Source organism: Egretta garzetta, unplaced genomic scaffold (genome assembly GCF_000687185.1).
Source record: "Egretta garzetta isolate BGI_Z169 unplaced genomic scaffold, ASM68718v1 scaffold573, whole genome shotgun sequence".
NCBI classification, from domain to species: Eukaryota; Metazoa; Chordata; class Aves; order Pelecaniformes; family Ardeidae; genus Egretta; species Egretta garzetta.
The window spans coordinates 333396-354731 of NW_009259180.1; the positions used below are offsets into that span (position 1 = coordinate 333396).

The following is a 21336-nucleotide window of genomic DNA, read 5'->3' on the forward strand; positions in this document are numbered from 1 at the left end:
TGGCCAGCAGGTCAAGGGAGGGGATTCTGCCCCTCTCCTCGGCTCTGGTGAGGCCTCACCTGGAGTACTGTGTCCGGCTCTGGAGCCCTCAGCACGAGAAGGACATGGAACTGTTGGAGCGGGTCCAGAGGAGGGCTACTAAAATGATCCGAGGGCTGAAGCACCTCTCTTATGAGGACAGGCTGAGAGAGTTGGGCTTGTTCAGCCTGGAGAAAAGAAGGCTGCGGGGAGACCTGATTACGGCCTTTCAATACCTAAAGGGGGCCTGTAGGAAAGATGGGGAAAATCTGTTTAGTAGGGCCAGCTGTGTCAGGACAAGGGGTAATGGTTTTAAACTAAACCAGGGTAGGTTTAGACTAGATATAAGGAAGAAATTCTTTACAATGAGGGTGGTGAAACACTGGAACAGGTTGCCCAGAGAGGTAGTGGAGGCCCCATCCCTGGAAACATTCAAGGACAGGTTGGATAGGGCTCTGAGCAACCTGATCTAGTTAGCGGTGTCCCTGCTCACTGCAGGGGGGTTGGACTAGATGACCTCTAGGGGTCCCTTCCAACCCAAAACATTCTACGATTCTATGAAATACTGGTTTTAGAAGCAGCTGTTCTATCCTCTTGGACTTGCTATACTGAATCTGACAAAGAAAAAGATATTTGTTAGTTTGCAACACTGCAAGTGTATTAGGACTGCACGAGTTAACTTACCTCGTGGATAGAATAAAAGATAAGATGACCACATACTAACTTTCAACAACTGCTGGCTAGGGAAGATGCAGTTCACAGTGTTATGTGAACATTTGAATCAAAACCTCTGATGTCGGGAGACAGCAATAAAAGCTCTGCTGCCCACTGATGACCCCTGATGTGGACAGCAGTTATGCTATCAGCTTGCACACACGTTGAAATTTTGTTTTTCCAACCACACAAACAGACTGAACTATACTATATTGCAGATGATTAAAATAGCTGTCCTTCTGATAGGCCACTTTGTCACTGCAAACACCTGCTGAGCACATGCTTCCACGGAGGCAAATGGTCCAACAGATGCGTGAGTTCTCTGGGATGCACCAGAAGAGCCACGCTTACCTGCATGGTCCTGTAGCCCTATCTCACTCTCAGAGCACTGGAGCATTCCTAACCTTCCTGAAAACAAAGGCTAAGGACCTTCCACATCAGTTATAAAGAATGGAGAATGTGACAGTTCCCTTTATAAAACAAAGCAAACTGCATGCTCGTTATCAAACAGCTCTCATACAGCTACAATTACAATGCTACAAAAATCACAGTCTTGCCTCCAGCAAGGGATGCTATCCCCACCCCCATGTGTGACTGAATGCGAGTCAACATTTGAGTCTGACGCAGTATGGAGTTCAGATATGGGAGAGTTAGAAACACTGATCTAAAAGAATACAACGTAATTATTTTTAAATGAAAACAAAAGAAAAATGGAGAAAGATGCCTAAAAATGTGTTGGATAAAAAAAAAGGAAAACGGGAGAATGATAAAAACATGCCACAAAGGAAGGAGCAGAATACTGCTGGGAGGAGGAGGGAGGGAGGGATGGCTGAGTCAGGCAGGAGTTTAATTAATGTGGCTAAAGGCAAGAGGGAGCTGAATGATGAGGTGGGAAAAATATAGGAGCACAGTTTGTGAGAGACAGCAGCAAATACTGAGGTGAAGGAGATAGGGAGAACATAAGAGGAGTGGGTACACTGGAATTTGAGAACACGGAAAATAGAGACTCCAACTGAAGGACACAAGCTCATATAAAGAAGGAGGGGGTGTATGGAATGGGTGTGAGGAAGTGAACATCCAAAAAGAGTGGACTGCCAGGGTGGAATGAAGAAAAGGAAAGTGGACTCAGGTAGTAAAGACTGAGGATATAGACAACTCCTGGATGAAAAAAGAAGGAACAAACACAGAAGGAGAAAAAGGTATGAAGACTGATAAACCACAGCAAAAAAGGGGCAGGAATATTTGGGACAGATAGCCGCCTTCATCATCTCTTTTCTACTCTGTTGCTCACTTCCTTTTGATATCCTACTCCACCACCTCTTCCCTTCAAAGCAGGAATAAAATACAATGTCACAAGGACTGACAAGTAAGAGGAGAGAGCAGTCTGTAGCCACTCTAGGACATCATCTTCAGAACCTACTGTCCTTATAAAAATCTCACAGTCCATTTATATTAGTGGTTCTTAATTTTTTCCACAAGAGTTTTTAGCTGCATGGCCAGTCATCGTTGGGACATGAACCAAAGTGTCCACATGCTCCACTCCCTCAGACGTCAGCATTTCTAAGAACAAGATTCTCATTCTGCTAACTTCTACTGACTGCTGAAACAGATGGCCAGCAGACCATGTTTTGCTCCTGGTTATTTTCTTCTTACATATTTTCAGATACATCTACAGTAGCTGGCACACAAGCCAAGACACACCTCATTGCAGTCCTAGCATCAGCACAGAACATGTAGCAGTAAACATATGCTCAAAGAATTGTCTTAATTTATTCAAGTTTCAGTGCTAGATGTTACTATGCAAATAAAATGCACAGTTTGTAACAACAGCTAATGTTCTCAAAACTACAATGGAGACAGATCTCCTGGGCTATATATAAAATATATGCTTTTTAGCATCTGATTGCTAACTAGCATTACACAGCCTTCTTTCATGTAAATCCCTGCCAACGCTACTGAAAGTTTGCTTGTGTAAAAACTGCAATAAAAAGGATTTCAGCATCAAGACCTTTAATTAATGGGGGGAATGAATCTAGGCAGATAAAGCAAAGCCTTCACAATGCATAAACCATGGCCCAAAAGTGAATGCAGGTTTGAATGAAGTACGTCTTTTTCCTTGCTTTTAAATGTTTTTATTTGCTTTTCAATTTTGCTGGCATTGAGGTTAAGAGAAGAATAAGAAGCCAAACAGAAGAACAACAAGTCCTAAAGTCCTCCCTAGGACACTGTTATTAATAGTTTTTTTTTAAAATCAACATTCATAGTTGTCAGGTCTACAAGAAAGCTATCTTCAAATTATGCCGTAATATGGAACCTAGCATGCATTTGAACAGTACTTTTGAGGTTTATTCATCACTGCTTTTGTAAAGAAAAAAAAAAAACAAAAAACCACAAACCCCAGACAATCTTCTTTTCCCAAACATCTCTTAAGAATAACCAAAGAAGAAATATAGCTTTCTAATGAAAAGCTCTGGATGATTTTTGAAAAGCTTCTTTTTATTCAGTGTTTTGAGGACAATGTTGCAAATCTCTCAAAGGTGATACAGTTGCACCTGACCCACCTTGTACCGTTCTGAGCTAATTCTCTGCTACACTGCAAGTCATAAAATTAGCATTCTGTGATATCCATCATTATTCCTGCAATTCAATAGCTGTATTCATGAAAATCTCAGGATAAAATGAGAACTGTTAAACTGAACATGTTAGAATACTTCATTCATAAGCAATGATTCAGAGAAAAAGGTAGAAATCTTACGAAATGTGAGCCTCTGTTGGGACACTTATTACTGACTTTAATATGAAAAAATGTCATAGAGGATGACAATTATTGCTATAATATAAAATTTTGTAAGGCATACTCTGGCTACATTAATGCATACTGCCTCCCCATGAAGCTGAGCACATCATGGCTCACAGTGAGTTTTTTAGAGTTATTTCAAACCATCTTAAAATATCTTCAAGAGTGCTTCATAATGCAGCGGGGCTCAATGCCAGCAAAAAGACTCAAAAGCCAAGACAAGGCCCCAGTGGCACAGAAGGTCACCACCCTGTCCCCAAAGGGCAGGATGCAACAAGCCAGAGAGTGAATGAAACACTATTCCAGTAGTGTCCAGCACAAGCAATGCTTTTTCTAAAAACACTTCTGAGGTCTAACTATCAGCAGTTGCGGGCATGGTCAATTAAAGTTTTTTTTAAAGCCTCTTCTCTGCAAATCCCTCTCCTCAATTGCATTGAGTCAGCTGGAAAACTTTGCTACTTCTGAGGGCAAAAAAGAATAAATTATTTTATTGCTGAGTTATAAACTAATGAGTATATTATCACTGAAAAGCAAAGAGCATTCCTGAGGAGGATGGGAAGATTCTGATCTGACAGACAGGACTGTGATTCTGTGACTTAAAACTACAGTAAACCAGCTGAAATCAGTGCAGTAGCAATATTTGATGCCAATGCACATGACACCCAAATGAACAACACTGATATTTGGTTTGGTTTTTTTAACAAATCTTTTGTTCTCATTATACAGCACACAGGCAGTCACTGAGATGCACTTTTTTCAACCTTTAAGTAAATTAAATTGTAATACTAATGTACCTAACAGCGTATATGAAACATTTCAGTGTTATGCTTATCAGAATTCCACTGGAAAAGATATTATGGTGAAATGCACACATTAAGCCATGCATACAGCTTTATTAAAATAAAGGATCAGAGTCTGGGGACCTTTTAAATCTATTTTCTGTTTTTAAATGGCACACACTGGCATTTCCACAGTTTCCTAACTTGAAACGTTTATTTAAAAAAAGGGAAACTTCAAAAAAAGTTTAATTAATGTCTCCTGGAACATAACCAGGAACTTGAAAAACTGCACTGAGGTTTAGAGAAATTCATAGGTAATTTGCTTGACATACCCTGAAGTGCATGAAATAAAATACTATAGCTTATATTGTTCCAGACAAACATATAGACTTTGGCCATACACTTGAATATATGGTTTCTGAAATCAGCCTTCTGGAATTTTAAAAAGCAAGTAGTTCTTCCACTGCTCTCTTCTGAAACAGAGATCTACTGAAATTAGGGATGGATTCAGCTGTTCATTACTAGACTCAGAGTTTGGCCCACAGGGAGAATTTATACCAGTTTACCAGTGTATTGCTTCCCCTCAGACGCAGGAAATTTTGGTGCCCTCCTCTAGTGCCAATCATTGTATCTGCCTTTATTTTAAATGACTGTGCTATGTAAATCCAATCCATTAGCTCAAGAGACTCAGAACAAAAACTGTGTTCCTTTACCCTCTGCCTGATCTCTCTTCTCACTTTTTCTTTCTAGTCACTTCCCATAGTGCGGTGTTTCTTGCCTGTGAAATCCATGGCTGTGGCATCACAGAAAAAATATCTTACATCATGTTATAAAAGTTGCCATTCCTGGCCAAAGCCTGACAGACAGTAAACATACAGCTTATAATTAGGATTCTGACAGGTCTCTGTGAGAAGCAGAGTGTGGAGCCAGATGCAAGCACAAAGCAAGCTTTTGCCCCCTCAGGTAACATTACAGGGAAACCCAGAGTAACCCACTTATCTTACAAGCAGCAACACTTGCAAGCTAAAGAGCTACTAACGAAAACATAGAATGACACTAAATATAAAAGATTAGTTTCAGCAATGCTAGAATGGAGAAAAAAATTGAAAATAGAACATTGCAAAAGCAAAAGTAAATTGTAAAATAAATATTTCAGGATTTAAACTAATAATAGAAAAGCCCATAAATCATTTTTACAATTGCTCCCTTTCCTACCAAACATCCATTCTCTCCAAATGGATGCCTATTACCAGTTCTTCAGCATACATTATGGGATAAAGAGGACTGTAGGAATCTAATTTACTACTGCAGGGAAGAGATGCCAAGGGAGGGGTTAGAGGAGTAGCAGAAAATCCTGGAGAGAGCTGCATTTTTCTAGGAGACTGAGTATTGCTCTGCACAGTGTGACTTTGTACAGCATGACGTGTAACACCAAGCCAAGACAGCCAAACCAAACGTTACCTTCCTCTCGATTTCTGCCCTCCTCTTTGGAATCAGGAACCTAAGTATTTAAGGCACTGGAAGGGTAAGAAAGGCAAGCCTGAAAAAAAGGCACAGCCTACTATAAAAATACGATACTGGTACTAACACAAAATGTGGCTGAACAGGTCTTCCTGAAAGATTAAGTGGTTCCTGTGATTTCTGATCTATTTCAGGTAAGAAATAATGAAAAAGAATAATTTTGACAAGCCCATAGAGCAGAGTGCAAAGTGTATTTGTTAGTGAGCTTGTCACGGTGACTACAGGCTCTCAGAAACACTGATATTTCTGACATTGCTCTGCAAGGTGCCCACTGGAATAATTGCCTATAAATTATAGAAAATCAGACTCAAACTCTAAAACCCACTCTTTTCAGAAAAATTATTTTTCTTCTTCTATGACTGCCTTGTGGCCAGTTCTGCCATATCCAGAGGCCTCAGGCCCTGCAGCACCAAAAGCCATTCAGATTCACTGAGTTCCTGACATCACATTAACTTTATCTGTTTCAAAGGTGCAGGAATGAATTTCTACAAACACGTTCCAGAGCCCAAGTCCACCAATCAAAGTTGCTTTTTATTTTTATTTTCCTATCAAGCTGCCATGTATTACATGAGGGAGGGGGCAAAAATTAAGGCCAGCAAGAGTGCATCAGTAAAACCACATCAAATGACTGAACTACCTGCTGAGGCAAATCAAAAGTCTTCCTCAGTTTACAAGATGTTTCTGAATCATGTATGTGTGTGTGTGTATGTGTGTACACATGTTAATTTTGGTTTTGTTTTACTTAGTTTACAGTTTACTGTTTCATGTGATTTTTCATTTACTTCATTGCATTGCTACATCATAAATTGTGCCATAAACTACGAATAACAACTCATAAATCCTGCATGCCAATCTACCCACACTGTTCCGGGAGCAGGTGTTTCAAGAAAAGCTTGGTCAGCTTTAGGCAACTCTAAACACAGTATTATTCACTGGAACTGGAATTAGATTTGACATAAGCCTGCATCAAGTTGATGGGTTTTGTGTCTACTTTAAAGATTCAGGATTTTACTTTTACCTTCTTTGATAGTCAGTAGAAGAGGTAGAAGTGCATAGCCTGGGGTGGGGAACTTACTTACTTGTTTCCCAATAAGTTTCTTTTCTGTACAAATCTGAGATACATTTATGATCAGCAGTGAGTCTCAGGATCTAGCTACAGGGATCACGTAACAGCTGTAACGATGGCAAGGATAAGAGAAGCCCTTTGGTCAGCATTTTCCTTCAAGAAGATGAATTCAGATTTGCCTTGTATTTTAGGAGTTCAGAATTAACCCCCCAGATTTTTCTCTAAGTTCAGTATCCTGTGCTTATTAAAATTTCATCACTAAAGCTGCCAGAAAATAAGACTTGTAAATAATGCCCAGCATGGCCCCACTGACAAACACCTAGGCAAGCACTCAGCAATCAGACATGGGCAGCCCAGTCCTTCATATCATGAAGAGCAAAATCTGAGTACACACAGAAGAAAAGCAGCAAGGTAAATCCTGCCAAAGAGAAGAGGAGAACTGGAAATCTAAAGGAGATGTCTAAGAAACACAGAAAGACATTTTATACAAAAGAGAAAGTGACTACACACATGCAATCATACAACTGAAACAGGAAGAGCACAGAAAGCATATAATCTTGAAAGCACTCTAAAGTACTAAAACTTATTAGGTCCCTAATCTACTGTTACACTCAAAATTCTGCTGACCAGACACCTTAAACATACAGAAACGGCATTCTATCTTTGAACATAGTCTTTTTAACAGGTCCCACTTGTGCATATTTGAAGACAGCCCAGCAAGACCGTGGGATGAAAAAGGGAGAAAATACACTGACAGTATTTGAAATGCCAATGGGATGAGCAGGAGCCAGAATTCAAGGATTTGTGTGTATGATCCAACCTCTCTGGACGAGAAAAAAAAAAAAAAAACAAAAAGCCCAAGCAAAAGCTCTTACCATTATTACTGTTATCATCAACTAAAATAATCTCTTTGAGCAGGTGAGCAGGAGTCCGGTCAATGGCTGAATGAATGGAACGCAGAATCACTGAGAGAGCTTCGTTGACAAATATGAATACAATGCTGACCTCAGGAAGCCTATCAGGGAATGTAAGGTTTCTGCACCTGAAGGAAAAGACAAAAAAGAAAAAAAAAAGATTTAAACTGTTGGAAGTCATGATGTCAACACAAACTATTTCAGAGAAATCTATCCCCAGCCATAAGAATGATGAGAGCTTTTGCAGGCATGGATCAGAAGGTCCCCATACCTGTTCAGAGCACGTATAAGCACAAACCAAATGAATTAATATCTAAGAAAATGAATTCCTACAATCTCCTGAATCTGCCTGTGCAACCAAGGGCTAGAGTGAGCTCACTTTTCCACCCAAGGCCCAAACCGCTGAAAATTAGTTTGCAAACCAAATGCAAACTCTTGTTTAAATGCAGCTTCCAACAGCTGTTGTTCAAGATGTCTTCCTGGACAGCGCAGAAACAAATAAACAAGTTAGCCCCTTATTCTAGAAAGCATTTCCTTAATAGCCATGTTAATTATTTTTGCTACAGAATCTACCATCCTATCTCAGTCAAAATCAGGGGCTTCTTTCTCCACTCAGTAACAACACAGCAAAAGATCCAGCTCCAAGGAACATCCTGCTACAAAAGCTAAGACAGACAGTGTAGCCAGAAACATAGCTACAAGGATGGAAAACTTATCTGTAAGCTCAGTCAAGAGATTTAATCAGAATGAGAAATACTCTCATAACTCAGTGGATTTTCCTGTGCTTTTTAAAAATACATATTTTAGGCACATTCCAATTTGCTTATGCAAACAGCAGTATGGAAGTACTGCCCACAACCTTGAAGCTCCTTAATGTTTCATTGTTTTGTTCTCTCCTTCATTTCAAAAAGGATTCAAATTTTATGATTTTATGAAGAATAGAAAGCCTTTTTACCAATTTCTGTCTTTTAAACTGTCAGCAAAATGTTTGCTTTTTTTAATAAAGTCAGAAGTTCATTAAGTAAAAGTAATTAACTACTTTTCTCTGAAACTTTCAGTATTTTAATGCAATGTTTTTGAACAACAGTTAATTCTAACCTTTTCTCAGATCTGAAACTATTTACTAGGATGAAATTAGGCCACAAGCTAACCCAGGCATCATTTCTAGATAGGCTCTGTAGATGGAAATGGTTGATGTTAATGCACTTGTCTGCCTCCTCACAATGCTGAAGTGGCTATCTTCTCTCAACGTGCCTAGGTTCGCTACACCCAGGAATTTCTGGAAGCTGTGGAAAGCAGTACTAACAGCCGATGTGTAGCATACAGAAAGCATGGATGGATTCAGAATTTTTAAATCATGCTTGAATATGACTCCTTAACTAAATTTTTTTTTCAGTTCAAAGAGAAAGCATTGCATTTTTTTTATTTTGTATTTTAATCTGTATAGTCAATAAACACAGAGAAGTATTGCAAAAGCATTCCTATTCACATTCTGGATATTGCACAAAAGTTAAGTTCAATAGAGATGAAGAATTTACATGGAAGTTTTTAAAGCTTCTGAAAAGAGTCAGTGCACAGGACACATGACATTCAAAACCACCAAGATACACATAATGGTCAAAATTTAGCTGGTCAACCAATTCTCTCAATTCAGTCTTTAGTCTGAAATTGATGGAAATCACATTAAAGTTATTTAATATTTTAAGATACTTTTCTCTCTGTCACCATATGAAAGAATTATACAGACATGTAAAAGAGAAACCACAGTCTTGAAAAAGTAACGACAGCTCTTTTAGTCTTAAAAGGTATACACTACATTTTTTGCTAAGCTGGTTCATTCATCTTTCAGAAACAAATAAGAAAACTGTTCACAGAGATCCACAGGTTTTTGTTCCATGGCATCAATGCAAGAGACAAACAGCTAAAATGGTATTTGGATTTACCGATTCCCACTTGTAGCTTGATCTTTAGGCAGTGTAACAAATCAAAACTTACTTTCCAAAATCAATTTGTATTTCTACTGCTGTGTTGGTCCCTTATTTTCACTGGTAAGAGAGCTTTCAGCTTTAAGCATCAGACTGAAAAATTTTCTTTGAAGCTTTCAGGAGAGCTAAAAGCATGTCACTTTTTTTTTTTTTGAGCACCACTGGACAGCAGATCAGATGTAGCAACAGCTTGTGGAAGTGTCACTGTGTCATTTATAACCAATTTTTTTCTTTAAAGTGAATGCCAATCCATTAAAGATGACCAGTAATAAAATTTCACTACTCTTTGAAAATCAGATTCTCATAAAGGCTTACACTTGGACATCTTCCATACCTGGCCTTTCAAAGCAGGTGCAGTCGTGATTCTTACTGGTTTCAGGGAGTTTTGCTGGCAATCAAGATTTTCTAAGAAGGATTTATCAATAGATTCGTAAGGGAAATCTAAATACTGCACCTTCAGCAGAGGGATATATGTAACCTGTAAAGTACATAGCAGCTCAGAAGCACACATACAAGATAGGAAAGGAGCTTTCTCCATGAAGCACTGTGGGCCTTCTGAATTAATCAGAGCCATAGGTCCTTTCCTAGAGATAAGAACCCGAGTGGTTTTTATTCAAAACAAAACACTACAACAAGAGGCAGAGGGACCTGCCTTTTCTTCCAGAAGACGACTAGTGCAAGGCAGCACTGGCTTTCTCTTTTAGCCAGCAGTTCAGGAGTTAAAACCTTCAATCAGGACAGAAGGAGCATGAGTTCAATCTTCTCTGACCTCCCCAGAGAGCTATCTACCTACTTGCCAGCTTGGTGTGATTATTTCCAGTCCCCCTTTTCAGAGCGATTCTACTTTCTGTGGAGCCATTAAATGTATGCTAAACTGGAGTAACCAAGTAAGTCTTTCTAGCCCCATGTTTAGGGCAAATTTCTTGGAGGAAGGACTTCACAGTACACATTCCAATGGATGTTAATGCATTTTAAATCCCGGACTTCGCTCTTTGTGGCTATGTCCTATCTTCTAGATTATATACCACAGTAACTCTTGTGATCACTTTTTTCTTTCTTTTCCAAGCTAATATTTATTGTTTTCATTTAAGAAGTGCTGTTTTGGCTGAAGGAATAAATGCACCTTCACAGAGCCTGCAAATCAGGCATCAGGGCACTTTATCAGGAAGCAAAACAGAATCACAGAATGACTGAGGTTGGAACAGGCCTCTGGAGATCATCCTGTCCAACCCCCTGCTCAAGCAGGGTCACCTACAGCCAGCTGCTCAGGACCCTATCCAGGCAGCTTTTGGGTATCTCCAAGGATGGAGACTCTACAACCTCCCTGGGCAACCTGAGCCAGTGCTCGGCCACAGTAAAAAAGTGTTTCAGTTTGTGCCCATTGCCTCTGGTCCTGTCACTGGGCATCACTGAGAAGAGCCTGGCTCCATCCTCTTTGCAGCGTCCCTTCAGATTTTATATACATGGATGACAACCCCCCACCCCAAGCTTCCTCTTTTCTAGGCTAAGCAGTCCCAACTCTATATACACATATAAGGTTTAAAATCTTCTTAGGGAGAAAAGATAGTTCTCCACACCTGCCCCCTGTACCCTAGTGTGAGTATGTTAACCTCTGAAATCATTCATTACAGAAAGGTCACCTTCTGTGGTGAACCATGTCTTAAAGCACTGCTTAAAAATATTGCACAGATGACTGAGTAGGTAAAGCAGGCACAAATTGACTTGGGCTCAGCACTGTTAGATCCGAGGTGAATCTTTGGCAAATGTGAGTTTTAGGTGCCACCAGGGTATCTGAAAATAGGATTTTCAAGGTGTCTATTTCAGGTTCAAAGTGTCTGGGAGACCCCTGTGCTTATGATCACACTACAATTTTTAAATACTAACCCTCACAGTTTTCCAAAAGATGCTAAGAGCATTACAGATCCATCTCCTTGAAGTACAGACCTGTTCATGGCACATGGTGTGTGTGCACGTGCATGCCATTCTGCATTGACAAAACAAATTCCATATGCAATCTGGATACACATACTTTGTAGATGTCATCTCTCACATGCAAGTTAGATGTAAAAATTAGCATGGACATAATGAGAAATGACTGACAAAATTCTAGTCTCCTGTATACTTTTATAAAGCTAGCACATTTCTGTTTGACATAATAATTGAAATTTCATCCAAGTTTTGAAAATTGGGCTTCAAATGGACTATGAACTAGTTAACAGGCTTAAATATAGTGAAATAATTATCAGAATTAGCCTGTAAAGAACCTACCAAGCCTGTTGTTTTAGTGATTCACTTGCAGCCAAAAGGCATAGAGATATAAAATGGTCCAGCAAACAAAGGTACAGCCAATCTATCTTTTAGCTGTCTAGCTTAGGCATAGTAATATTTGTTATCCTCAGCCATACCAATGTACAAAGAAGATAAAAATGAAACTCTAGCAAAAATGGTAAGATATGTCACCTATCAGATAAAAAGCAACACAGTCATTTTGGAAAATATTCTAAATGGCAATGAAAATACACTGAAAATAGTTCAAAGAAGTTGCTTCCTTAAAAACTGATTTTTTTCTCCTCTGCTAATTAAGCTAACATTGAGATATATGTAAAATATTTTTGTAATAAATTAGTAATAAGCTATGCTCAAAAAATGTTCCAGATGACAAAATCAGCGCCCAAAACACTGCTGCCCTATCACAAATCCATGCATAAACTGAAACATTCAAACAAAATTTCTGCTTCTGACATGTCTTCCATTCATTTAACAGAAATTATTTGCATTGTTTTTCCTACCTGCATTCATGTACATCGTTTCAAATTAGACCACACTGGACAAGATTTTCCATTGTCTGGCACCTTGTGCAAGATGAGAGCAAAGTGTTTAATGCTGTGAATGTCATTTGACTCCCTTTTTGCTCCACCATACATTAAAAGATAACTACATATATGACAATAGAATTAGGCTTCCGTTGTGTCTAATTTCTTTAGTCTTTTCAAATGGATTCTTTTTCAATGAGGTTACATTCCTAAATTGAGTTCATGTTTTTGTTTTTCCATTCAGACTCATTTATCATCTTTACTTCCAGCTTGAATTCACTTCTTTTTCAGTGTAGAGTTTTTTAAAAAAATGCATTTTCCTGCATACAATGTTTTTCACATCAGATGATGATAATAAAAATTACCTATTTTTTTAAGTAAACAAATCAGAATTAAACCCCCATGCCTCAGATCATGCACAGAATGCACGCAGAGCACTTGTGCAGTTTCACAAGTATATCTGTCTTCCTCTTTATGCCAAGTTTTATGGGGAATAAAATTCTGTAATTCTCGGAAAGGACAAGAAATAGTTACAGAGAAAGGGTGCATATAGATGTGTATAAAACATATGTTGAAGGGGGAAAAAGGAAGGAAATTGTATGGATCAAAATCTTAGCTCCATTAAGCCCTAAGAATTGAATGGTTGTGTGGCCACCAGCAACATAGACATTTCAATGACAGCTCTGCCTTGGACTCATCCAGGGACCTTGAACCCTAACCTCCCCCTCCACAAAGTGAGGCTTTCACTATAAAACCAAATCCACGAAGTATAGAGCATATTTCAGTATTATGACTACATGATTTTTAAATATAAATTCTAAAAATACTATTTAGAATTACAATAATAATTATTATCCCAGTGTAGTTATTGGGTTTGCATAGCAAGGTTTTGGTAGCAGGGGGGCTACAGGGGTGGCTTCTGTGAGGATATGCCAGAAGCTTCCCCCACGTCCAGCAGAGCCAATGCCAGCCGGGTCCAAGACCCAAGGCCAAGGCCAAGCCCATCGGTAATGGTGGTAGCGCCTCTGGGATAACATGTTTAAGAAGCAGGGAATAAAATCCGTGCAACAGTAACTGCAGCTGGAGAGAGGAGTGAGACAAACAGCCCTGTGGACACCCAGGTCAGTGCAGAAGGAGAGGGAGGAGCTCCAGGCACTGGAGCAGAGATTCCCCTGCAGCCCCCTGGTGCAGGCTGTCCCCTGAAGCCCATGGGGGTCCACAGTGGAGCAGATCTCCACCTGCAGCCCGGCGAGGACCCCATGTCGGAGCAGGTGGGTGCCCCAAGGATGCTGTGACCCTGTGGGAAGCCCACGCTGGAGCAGGCTTCTGGCAGGACCTGTGGCCCCATGGAGAGAGGAGCCCAGGCTGGAGCAGGTTTGCTGGTATAACCCCATGGGGGACCCACGCTGGAGCTGTCTGTTCCTGAAGGACTGCACCCCATGGGAGGGATGGACCCATGATGGAGCAGTTCATGGAGGACTGTCTGCCGTGGGAGGGACCCCAGGCTGGAGCAGGGGCAGAGCGTGAGGAGTCCCCCCCTGAGGAGGAAGGAGTGACAGAGACAGCATGTGATGAACTGACCCCAACCCCTATTCCCTGTCCCCCTGTGCCCCTTGGCAAGGAGGAAGTAGAGAAAATCAGGAGTAAACTTAAGCCCAGGAATAAGGAAGGGGTGGGGGGAAGGTGTTTTAAGATTTGGTTTTATTTGTCATTACCCTACTATGATTCGATTGGTAATAAATTAAATTATTTTCCCCAAGCTGAGTCTGTTTTTCCTGTGATGGTAATTAGTGAATGATCTCTCCCTGTCCTTATCCCGACCCACAAGCCTTTTGTTAAATTTTCTCTCCCCTATCCAGCTGAGGAGGGGAGTGACAGAGCGGCTTTGGTGGGCACCGGGCAGCCAGCCAGGGTCAACCCACCACAGTAGCTAAAAAATTACCTCTAGCAACCTACTCCGCTAAATTACATTGGGCTAATAACACTAAAGTAACAGTTGTCATGGTTACCAGAAATTTAGAGAAACTCCTGGTGTTCTATTTCAAGCACAACTCTGGTAAATGGAGGACAGGGTACATTATGAATCTCCTTTCAAATATTTGTCCACAAGAAAATTATATTCCTCTAGAATATATTCATTGTGATAAGACAATTTAGCCAGTCACATTAAAATTAGTTCATCATAACTATGCAGCAAGAACAACAAAGCAAGAATGATTTCCTGTATTAATAACTTCTCTCTGAGACCTTCTACAAGTATGTATATAAATTATGAAAAATAATTATTTTCTGCCATTTTTGAGAGCCTTTCACCAAGAGTTACATGGGTATCACAGCCAACAATGGCAATAGAACACATTTTTTGTTTTAATCACTAAATTACATCATCTATTCCACATTTTTTTTAAAAACACAGGATGCAATACAGCATATTACTAAAACATTTGGGGTTAAGGTATTGTTTTAAGAACTTTAAGAAGGAGCTTTAGTTGCAGCAGAATAAGAATTTCTCAGAAGCACAAGCAGAAACAGAACTGTACTTTCTTCAAGATCTGGTAACATTTTGTCATCGGCCAAAATGGCAAATGGAAGTTCAAGATGTATGGGAGGAAAAAATCCCATTCTGGCATAAATGAAATAAATAGGACTAAAACTCAACAGAATTGAGTCTTGTAAGAATTCCAGCTCAACTATTTATGTTAATAATTTCATTTTGTGATCATTCTTCATTTTTCCTTTTGCTATTATCAGTATTTTAAGTATTAACTGAACTATGCTAACAAGGCTAGCATTGAACAACATATAAAAAGGTCTTTTTTTCCAGATCTCTGAGGATTACAACCTATTATAACAGAACTACAGCCAGCAAGACAGTACTTCTGCTGCAAATATAGAAAACTCTGTGGTCATCATCTTCCATTACAAGGGAGCAAAGGCAGGCATACAATCATGTGAGGAATTTGAATACAGTTACCATATAACTAAAAGCAAACATGGCTATTTTTTTTTCTCCTGGCATCAATCCCTAAAAACAAATAAAAAAAATGTAGTAAGGAAATAATAGATAACAGGCAGGGAACTTGATAAATATGCAGATAAGTTCCAAGATGGTAACACAAGAGTCTCCTAAGTATCTTAAGCATAGATTTAATTGTAACACATTGATTCCCTACTCTGTTTAATAAAAGCTATTCATGTCGATAAAATTATACAGTAAAAGTCCATTTACTTACTTATAATGTACTTTTATACTTAAAACCAAGACCTTTCTCTGAAAAAAGCAGTAAGAACAGTAAACTGGGAGTTGATGATCTCAGTAAAACTTATTTTTGGATGAACATGAAAAGAATCCTGTACAGCTATGTGGCCAAAAATTGTTAGCCTCTCACAGTATTATGCCATGGATTATTCTGAGTATGTTTTTGTGCAAATGTATGCCAAGTGAAAGAACATTCACATGTTATGACACATTAATAAGAGACTGAGAGAGAGAAAACGAGAGAGCACAGATAACCATATTGCATCATCTTTCATTAAAAGGAGACAATGGGGAAGATCAAAACCAACAAGCTTACATCATTATTGACTTAGGTTATTATAGCAGCTTGGAAACTGCAGCTGATTTGATATCACTTCTAGTGATTAATTAAATACTTCTAGAGCAGCCATTTGAGGAGATGCATTCAGACAGGACAAACTGAAGCGCAGGGCAGCATCACAGAGGGTGGCTACTCAGGCAGTACACGCCACTGCTCCGAGTCAGTTTGAAGGCAGGCAAAAGTGAGGCAAGAAAAAGAAGAATCAAAGGCAGAGAGTTGAGTAAAAGAGAGAGGGAAATATGACAGAATTAAACATTTGGTAGTTAACAAGAATGCTGAATAATTTGGTAATTTTAGGACTTGTGTCCAAAACAATACAATAGGTAAAGCACCAGGCTTTTGTGCTCTTTTTAAAGGATTCCTTTGAAACATCAAATACAACATGCAATATTTACGCTCTCTTTCATGAGCAGAAACAAAAGAACTCGGTCAGACATGAACACGGAGCCATATCCACAACTAAAATAAGCCCAGCAAAACAGAACTGTTTCAGACACAAGTGGAAGTAAAGGCTTTATGGAAAACAAGTCTCTAGGAGCTGGCTTTTGGGGAGAAGCAGAGGTAACGTGCAAATGCCCAGCCTAAACCTCACAATTTGAGATCACATCTTTTTCTTACATCAGTTTTAATAAAGGAAAACCTGCAGGTTTATATTAGTCTGATGTCTTGCACACTACAACCAGGAGTGCATATACCACCATAACACTGATGGACATTTTGGACAGCTGTACACAGATAAACAGCTTTTCTCCTAAAACGCATCACTCTCTTCAACCAGCCAATGCTTCCTTTTCCTCCCCTGTAGTTAGATTTGCATTCAGTGGATATCCTGCCTGCTCTGTTTGTGCCCACTTGATCACAAACCTAATTCTGCTGCTCCTATCTAATTCTGCTGCTTCTACCATTGTTCCTTGCTTCGAAGTAATACAATTTGGGGCTGGTGAACTGTTTGAAACAAGAAGTACTTAAAAAATGGCCAAAGCTTTTCTCTACACAGGAAACAGGACATCATCTCTGCACCTGTCTGGACACCAAACAGCACTGACTCATCTAGAAGAAGGGCAAACCTGCTACAAGCCAAATGCTATACCATACCATTTAGCCATCTCCAAAGAAGAAAAAACATCTGAGCTTTAAATGCTTCTTTTCCTGCTCCACTCTTCCTGCCCTTGCTTCTTCATACAAATACTGTTTTTACCAACGCAAAAGAAGTTTGGCTGTCTGCAGTTACTCTGACTGAAAAAACTGCTTTATGCCTACTGGTCAGCTCCTTCATACCATATGGGCTGTGCAGGAGCAAAACTGCAGAATAGCTCCTCTGCTGGGGCCCAGCTGCACACTTCTTTTTCCACTACCCCTCTCTTGCTCTCTCATCACATAAGCAAAGAAGGTTATCTCTCTTTTCCACATATGCTTCAGCATGCTGGATCAGGCAACAAAAAATTTACAAGCCAACAAAGTAGAATCCTAGGTGCATCCACTTGAAAGGAGATTTGGTACACAGCTTTGGGATCCCCAACCGAAGTTTTAATAATGTCTTTCTGTGTGAGCTTGTTCCACATTTCACTCACGACAAGCTTTGTGGGTACTGCCTGCCCTACTTAAAGTAATGAGCACAACAGAATTATAACTAACGGAAAAGTATTATCCTGTTTGTGCACACAATAAGGGCAACACTGCCTTCCTCAATGCTTCCAAGCTCATTAGAGCCAGTACGTATTTGTTAGTCTGGGACATAGCTATGTTATGGGCTAACAGGTGCACATAAGGGTGGTGAACAGCAGAGCACCCAATTTCAGCAGCAGAAAAATGGAGGCCTTGGGAGAGACAGTATAAGCAATACTCCCCACAATACTGCTTGTACTAGCTACTAAGTACTGCAAAAACGGAGCCTGCTTCAGGATGTGACGATTACTTGAGGAGGCTGGGATAACCAGGGGAGGGGTTTTTTTTATCATCTGTATTATAACAGATTATTTTGGACTGTGCTGGGGACTCTACTGTGCTAGCGCAAATATTCACTGTTGAAAAATAATGAAATTCTGAATGTTTTATCATAGGACATGAGGCTTATGGCTGTACAGAGGGTTAGAAACCACTCTGCAGTACCTAAAACTAGAGAAGGTCCCACTGCAAGGTGTGGCAACTGCTACTGCAATCTGCTGGATGTTTCCATCTGACTAATAGTCTGGGGTTTTTTTTGGTTTTGTTTTGTTTTGTTTTTTTTTTCCCAGAGAATTAAGAGTTCAGGGGCTTGGGCAGAGTGCACTGCCCTAGCTACTAAATGTGGCCTCCCACCTCTGCATGCCACCCACACTGGAGGACTGAGCAAGGCCAAATATTTGCCCTCTCCTCCACATGTGTTGTGGTTCAGCAATCTCCAATTGTCCTCTGGTTTTCTCATGGCATTAAATGTTGACAATATCAACCCTAGAAAATCCTCTATGCTATGATATGAGGTTATTACATATGTGGAGTGGCCTTTCTCACTGCAGAACCTTGCAATGAAATGTTGAGCTCCTCTGCTAGTTATTTTTATGTGAATTCTCAAAGCATTGCAGGCAGAAAGAATGTCAAGGCTGAGTCATACCAGTATGATATAAAAGGGGCTGCTAACACCACACACTCTTGGCAGATCACTTAATTCTCCCAGTCTCAGCTTGGGCCAACCATATATGAATTAGATTAGACTTCAGTTATACGTGTATTTCTGTTGTCTTTCAAACTTGCTATACTTCATATGAGAGTTTATGAATACAGATCATAGACCACAACTGAGCCCAGACATACCTATATGAATGCCATTCCTTTAGCTACCTGCCCACAAGCCTTTGCTGGGATTCCAGTGTCATGCTGACTCTTGCAGAACCACTGCTAAATCCAGGCTAATGAGCTTAGTTAGACCTAGGCTAACTCCATCCAGAGGTATTGTGGTACTTCTGTTATACCTGTGCTTCCCTGCATTTCTAGTCAGAACAGGAATACCACAACCAACTAAGGTCCAGCAAAGTTGATTAACTGTCTCCATGCCACTTGCTGTGTGCTCTCTCTCTTCAGACCAAGCTGTCCTTGGTTTTCATGCTATGCTGCTTGAGCCTAGTATCCGCCCATGGATATTTTAAATAAATCTGTATAGACTCTGGAAGTGACTAATATAACTGGCTTTAAAAATAGGTGCTACAAAACCTAAAAATTGATTATTATAGTGGAAAACATACTCTTGCAGGGTAGATTTTTTTCCCCACAATAGCCATGCATGTGCTTTCACACAAATGAGAACTTGCACATCAGGAGTGGGAATTCTTTTTTCAGCAACATGATTTTCAGAATACCCTGTACCTCTGCACCCCACAGGGTGCTGTATATACAGCAAACAGCGCACATACTGCCTGACGACACACTTCATTTCCCTCAGTATAAGAATTTACTACATTTCAGTGTCAGAGAACCTACTTGCTTCTGAACCATGATAGCCATTATTTTGTATGCATGCATGCATGAACATATTGTAATGTCTACCATGTCTCTGGCAGATAGTTAACTAAGGATCAAAAATTTCACAGAAATTAGGATCATGATTCATTTCTAACTGGAGTTTCTTTTAAAATCCCAACTCTAATTTATTTCTTTCAGCTACAGTAACATTCATTTTCTCTGTCTTTTTAATTTTTAAAACCCATAGTTATAAAAAATTTAGACTGAAATTATTCAGGAGAGTAATTTCAAAAGAGGTATAAGAGCAGACATGTTTCTGTCATTGATGTCTTCTTCATTACCGAAGATTTATTTTTCCTGTAAATTAGTTTACAATTAATAAAAAAAGCTTGTCCCTACAGACAGTGCTGATTTAACCAAAAAACAATTATAATTGTATGGACCTTGATTTCCTTAAAGTCATTATTTCAGCAAATCCACAACATAAATATCTCTAAAATGTGACATACAATAATATATAGCATAAATATATTTAAAATTGCTGAACTGTTGCCTGGAATGGTGCTCATATCTTTTTATTAATATCAGACGACTTAACACAGGGTAAAATGTACTGCTTACTGCTTTATAGTTATTAAAACATTTGGTTAAAGTAAGTTAATAAGATCACATCTGGATTGCTTTTGGAATTGGCAAGGAACTAAGAAGCCTTTCACCTCTTAGTTACTGGTTCAATTCAGGAAGTACCCTTGATGTTTATTTTAAAGATTTTTTTTTTTTTAATGAGGTGCAAAAAAGCAGTTTTCCCTCCACCCATTTCCCATCCCCAGAGCTGCTGTTTTTTCAAAGGATCAGATGTATCACCAAGGCTGAAAAAAAGTTGAGCATTAACTGTCTCTGTGAATGGTCCTACGAGAACAGGCCTCAAGTGCACTAAAAGGAAGGTTGTTCACTCCATTGGTCCCATCCATCTCACCAAGCCACAGTGGATGCATTTACCCTGCCTGACATGCACGCTTCCCAGCAGAGAACAGCCTGGTAAAGGAGACTCCATGCTTTCAGTTGGTACACAATGCATGACTAAATTGCATATTTCATCACTACAGCTCCAACAGTTTCACCTGCTTACTGATCTTTATCAGGCAGTTCCGGGCTTTCAAAAAGAGTAGTTCATATTTTCCTCCTATCTTAGTCAGATCCAGTGATAAAACTGAAATTTGACATTAAAAGTTTATTATTTTAGCAGTAAACCACTTGCTATCTAATATAAGTTGTAGGTGAGATTAGGGTTCCAAAGGATCTTGGGGAACTTTTAATGGATACTTACTGGGATTTTCATAGAACTTAATTTGGGCACTCCAGGGCTTCAGGAGACATTTGAAACTTCCAACCTTCACACATTAATAGAAATTTCTCATTCTGGACATCATACGTAACCTACCTTCTATGCAATCATACAACACAAGACTTCCAGGTGAAAAAGAGCTCACAGGCCCTACAACCCGGGACCTATAATGCTAGCTTGAACTACAGCACTTACCCGTTAGGCCTGAGGTCAGGCAGGGGCCTGTCCAGCGGCAAGCGATCGCTCAGGTAAGCGTTGTAGCCATAATACTGGAATTGTTTCAGTGCGATACGTCTGTTTTCAGGACTGAGATCCTGGCCCCAGTGAGCAAATAGAGACGAGTCAGTGAA

The 21336-nt window shown here is 39.7% G+C and overlaps 1 protein-coding gene across 1 annotated transcript in view; it reads right to left on the reverse strand.

Annotated features, from left to right (window-relative positions):
* Window positions 1-21336, reverse strand: part of GALNT18 (polypeptide N-acetylgalactosaminyltransferase 18) — a 245384-nt gene that overhangs the window by 107238 nt on the left and 116810 nt on the right. The window contains 2 exon segments of the mRNA XM_009635644.2: window positions 7771-7937; window positions 21182-21336. The exon segment at window positions 21182-21336 is cut by the window's right edge and continues 3 nt beyond it. Of these exon segments, the coding sequence (XP_009633939.1) occupies window positions 7771-7937; window positions 21182-21336 (322 nt within the window).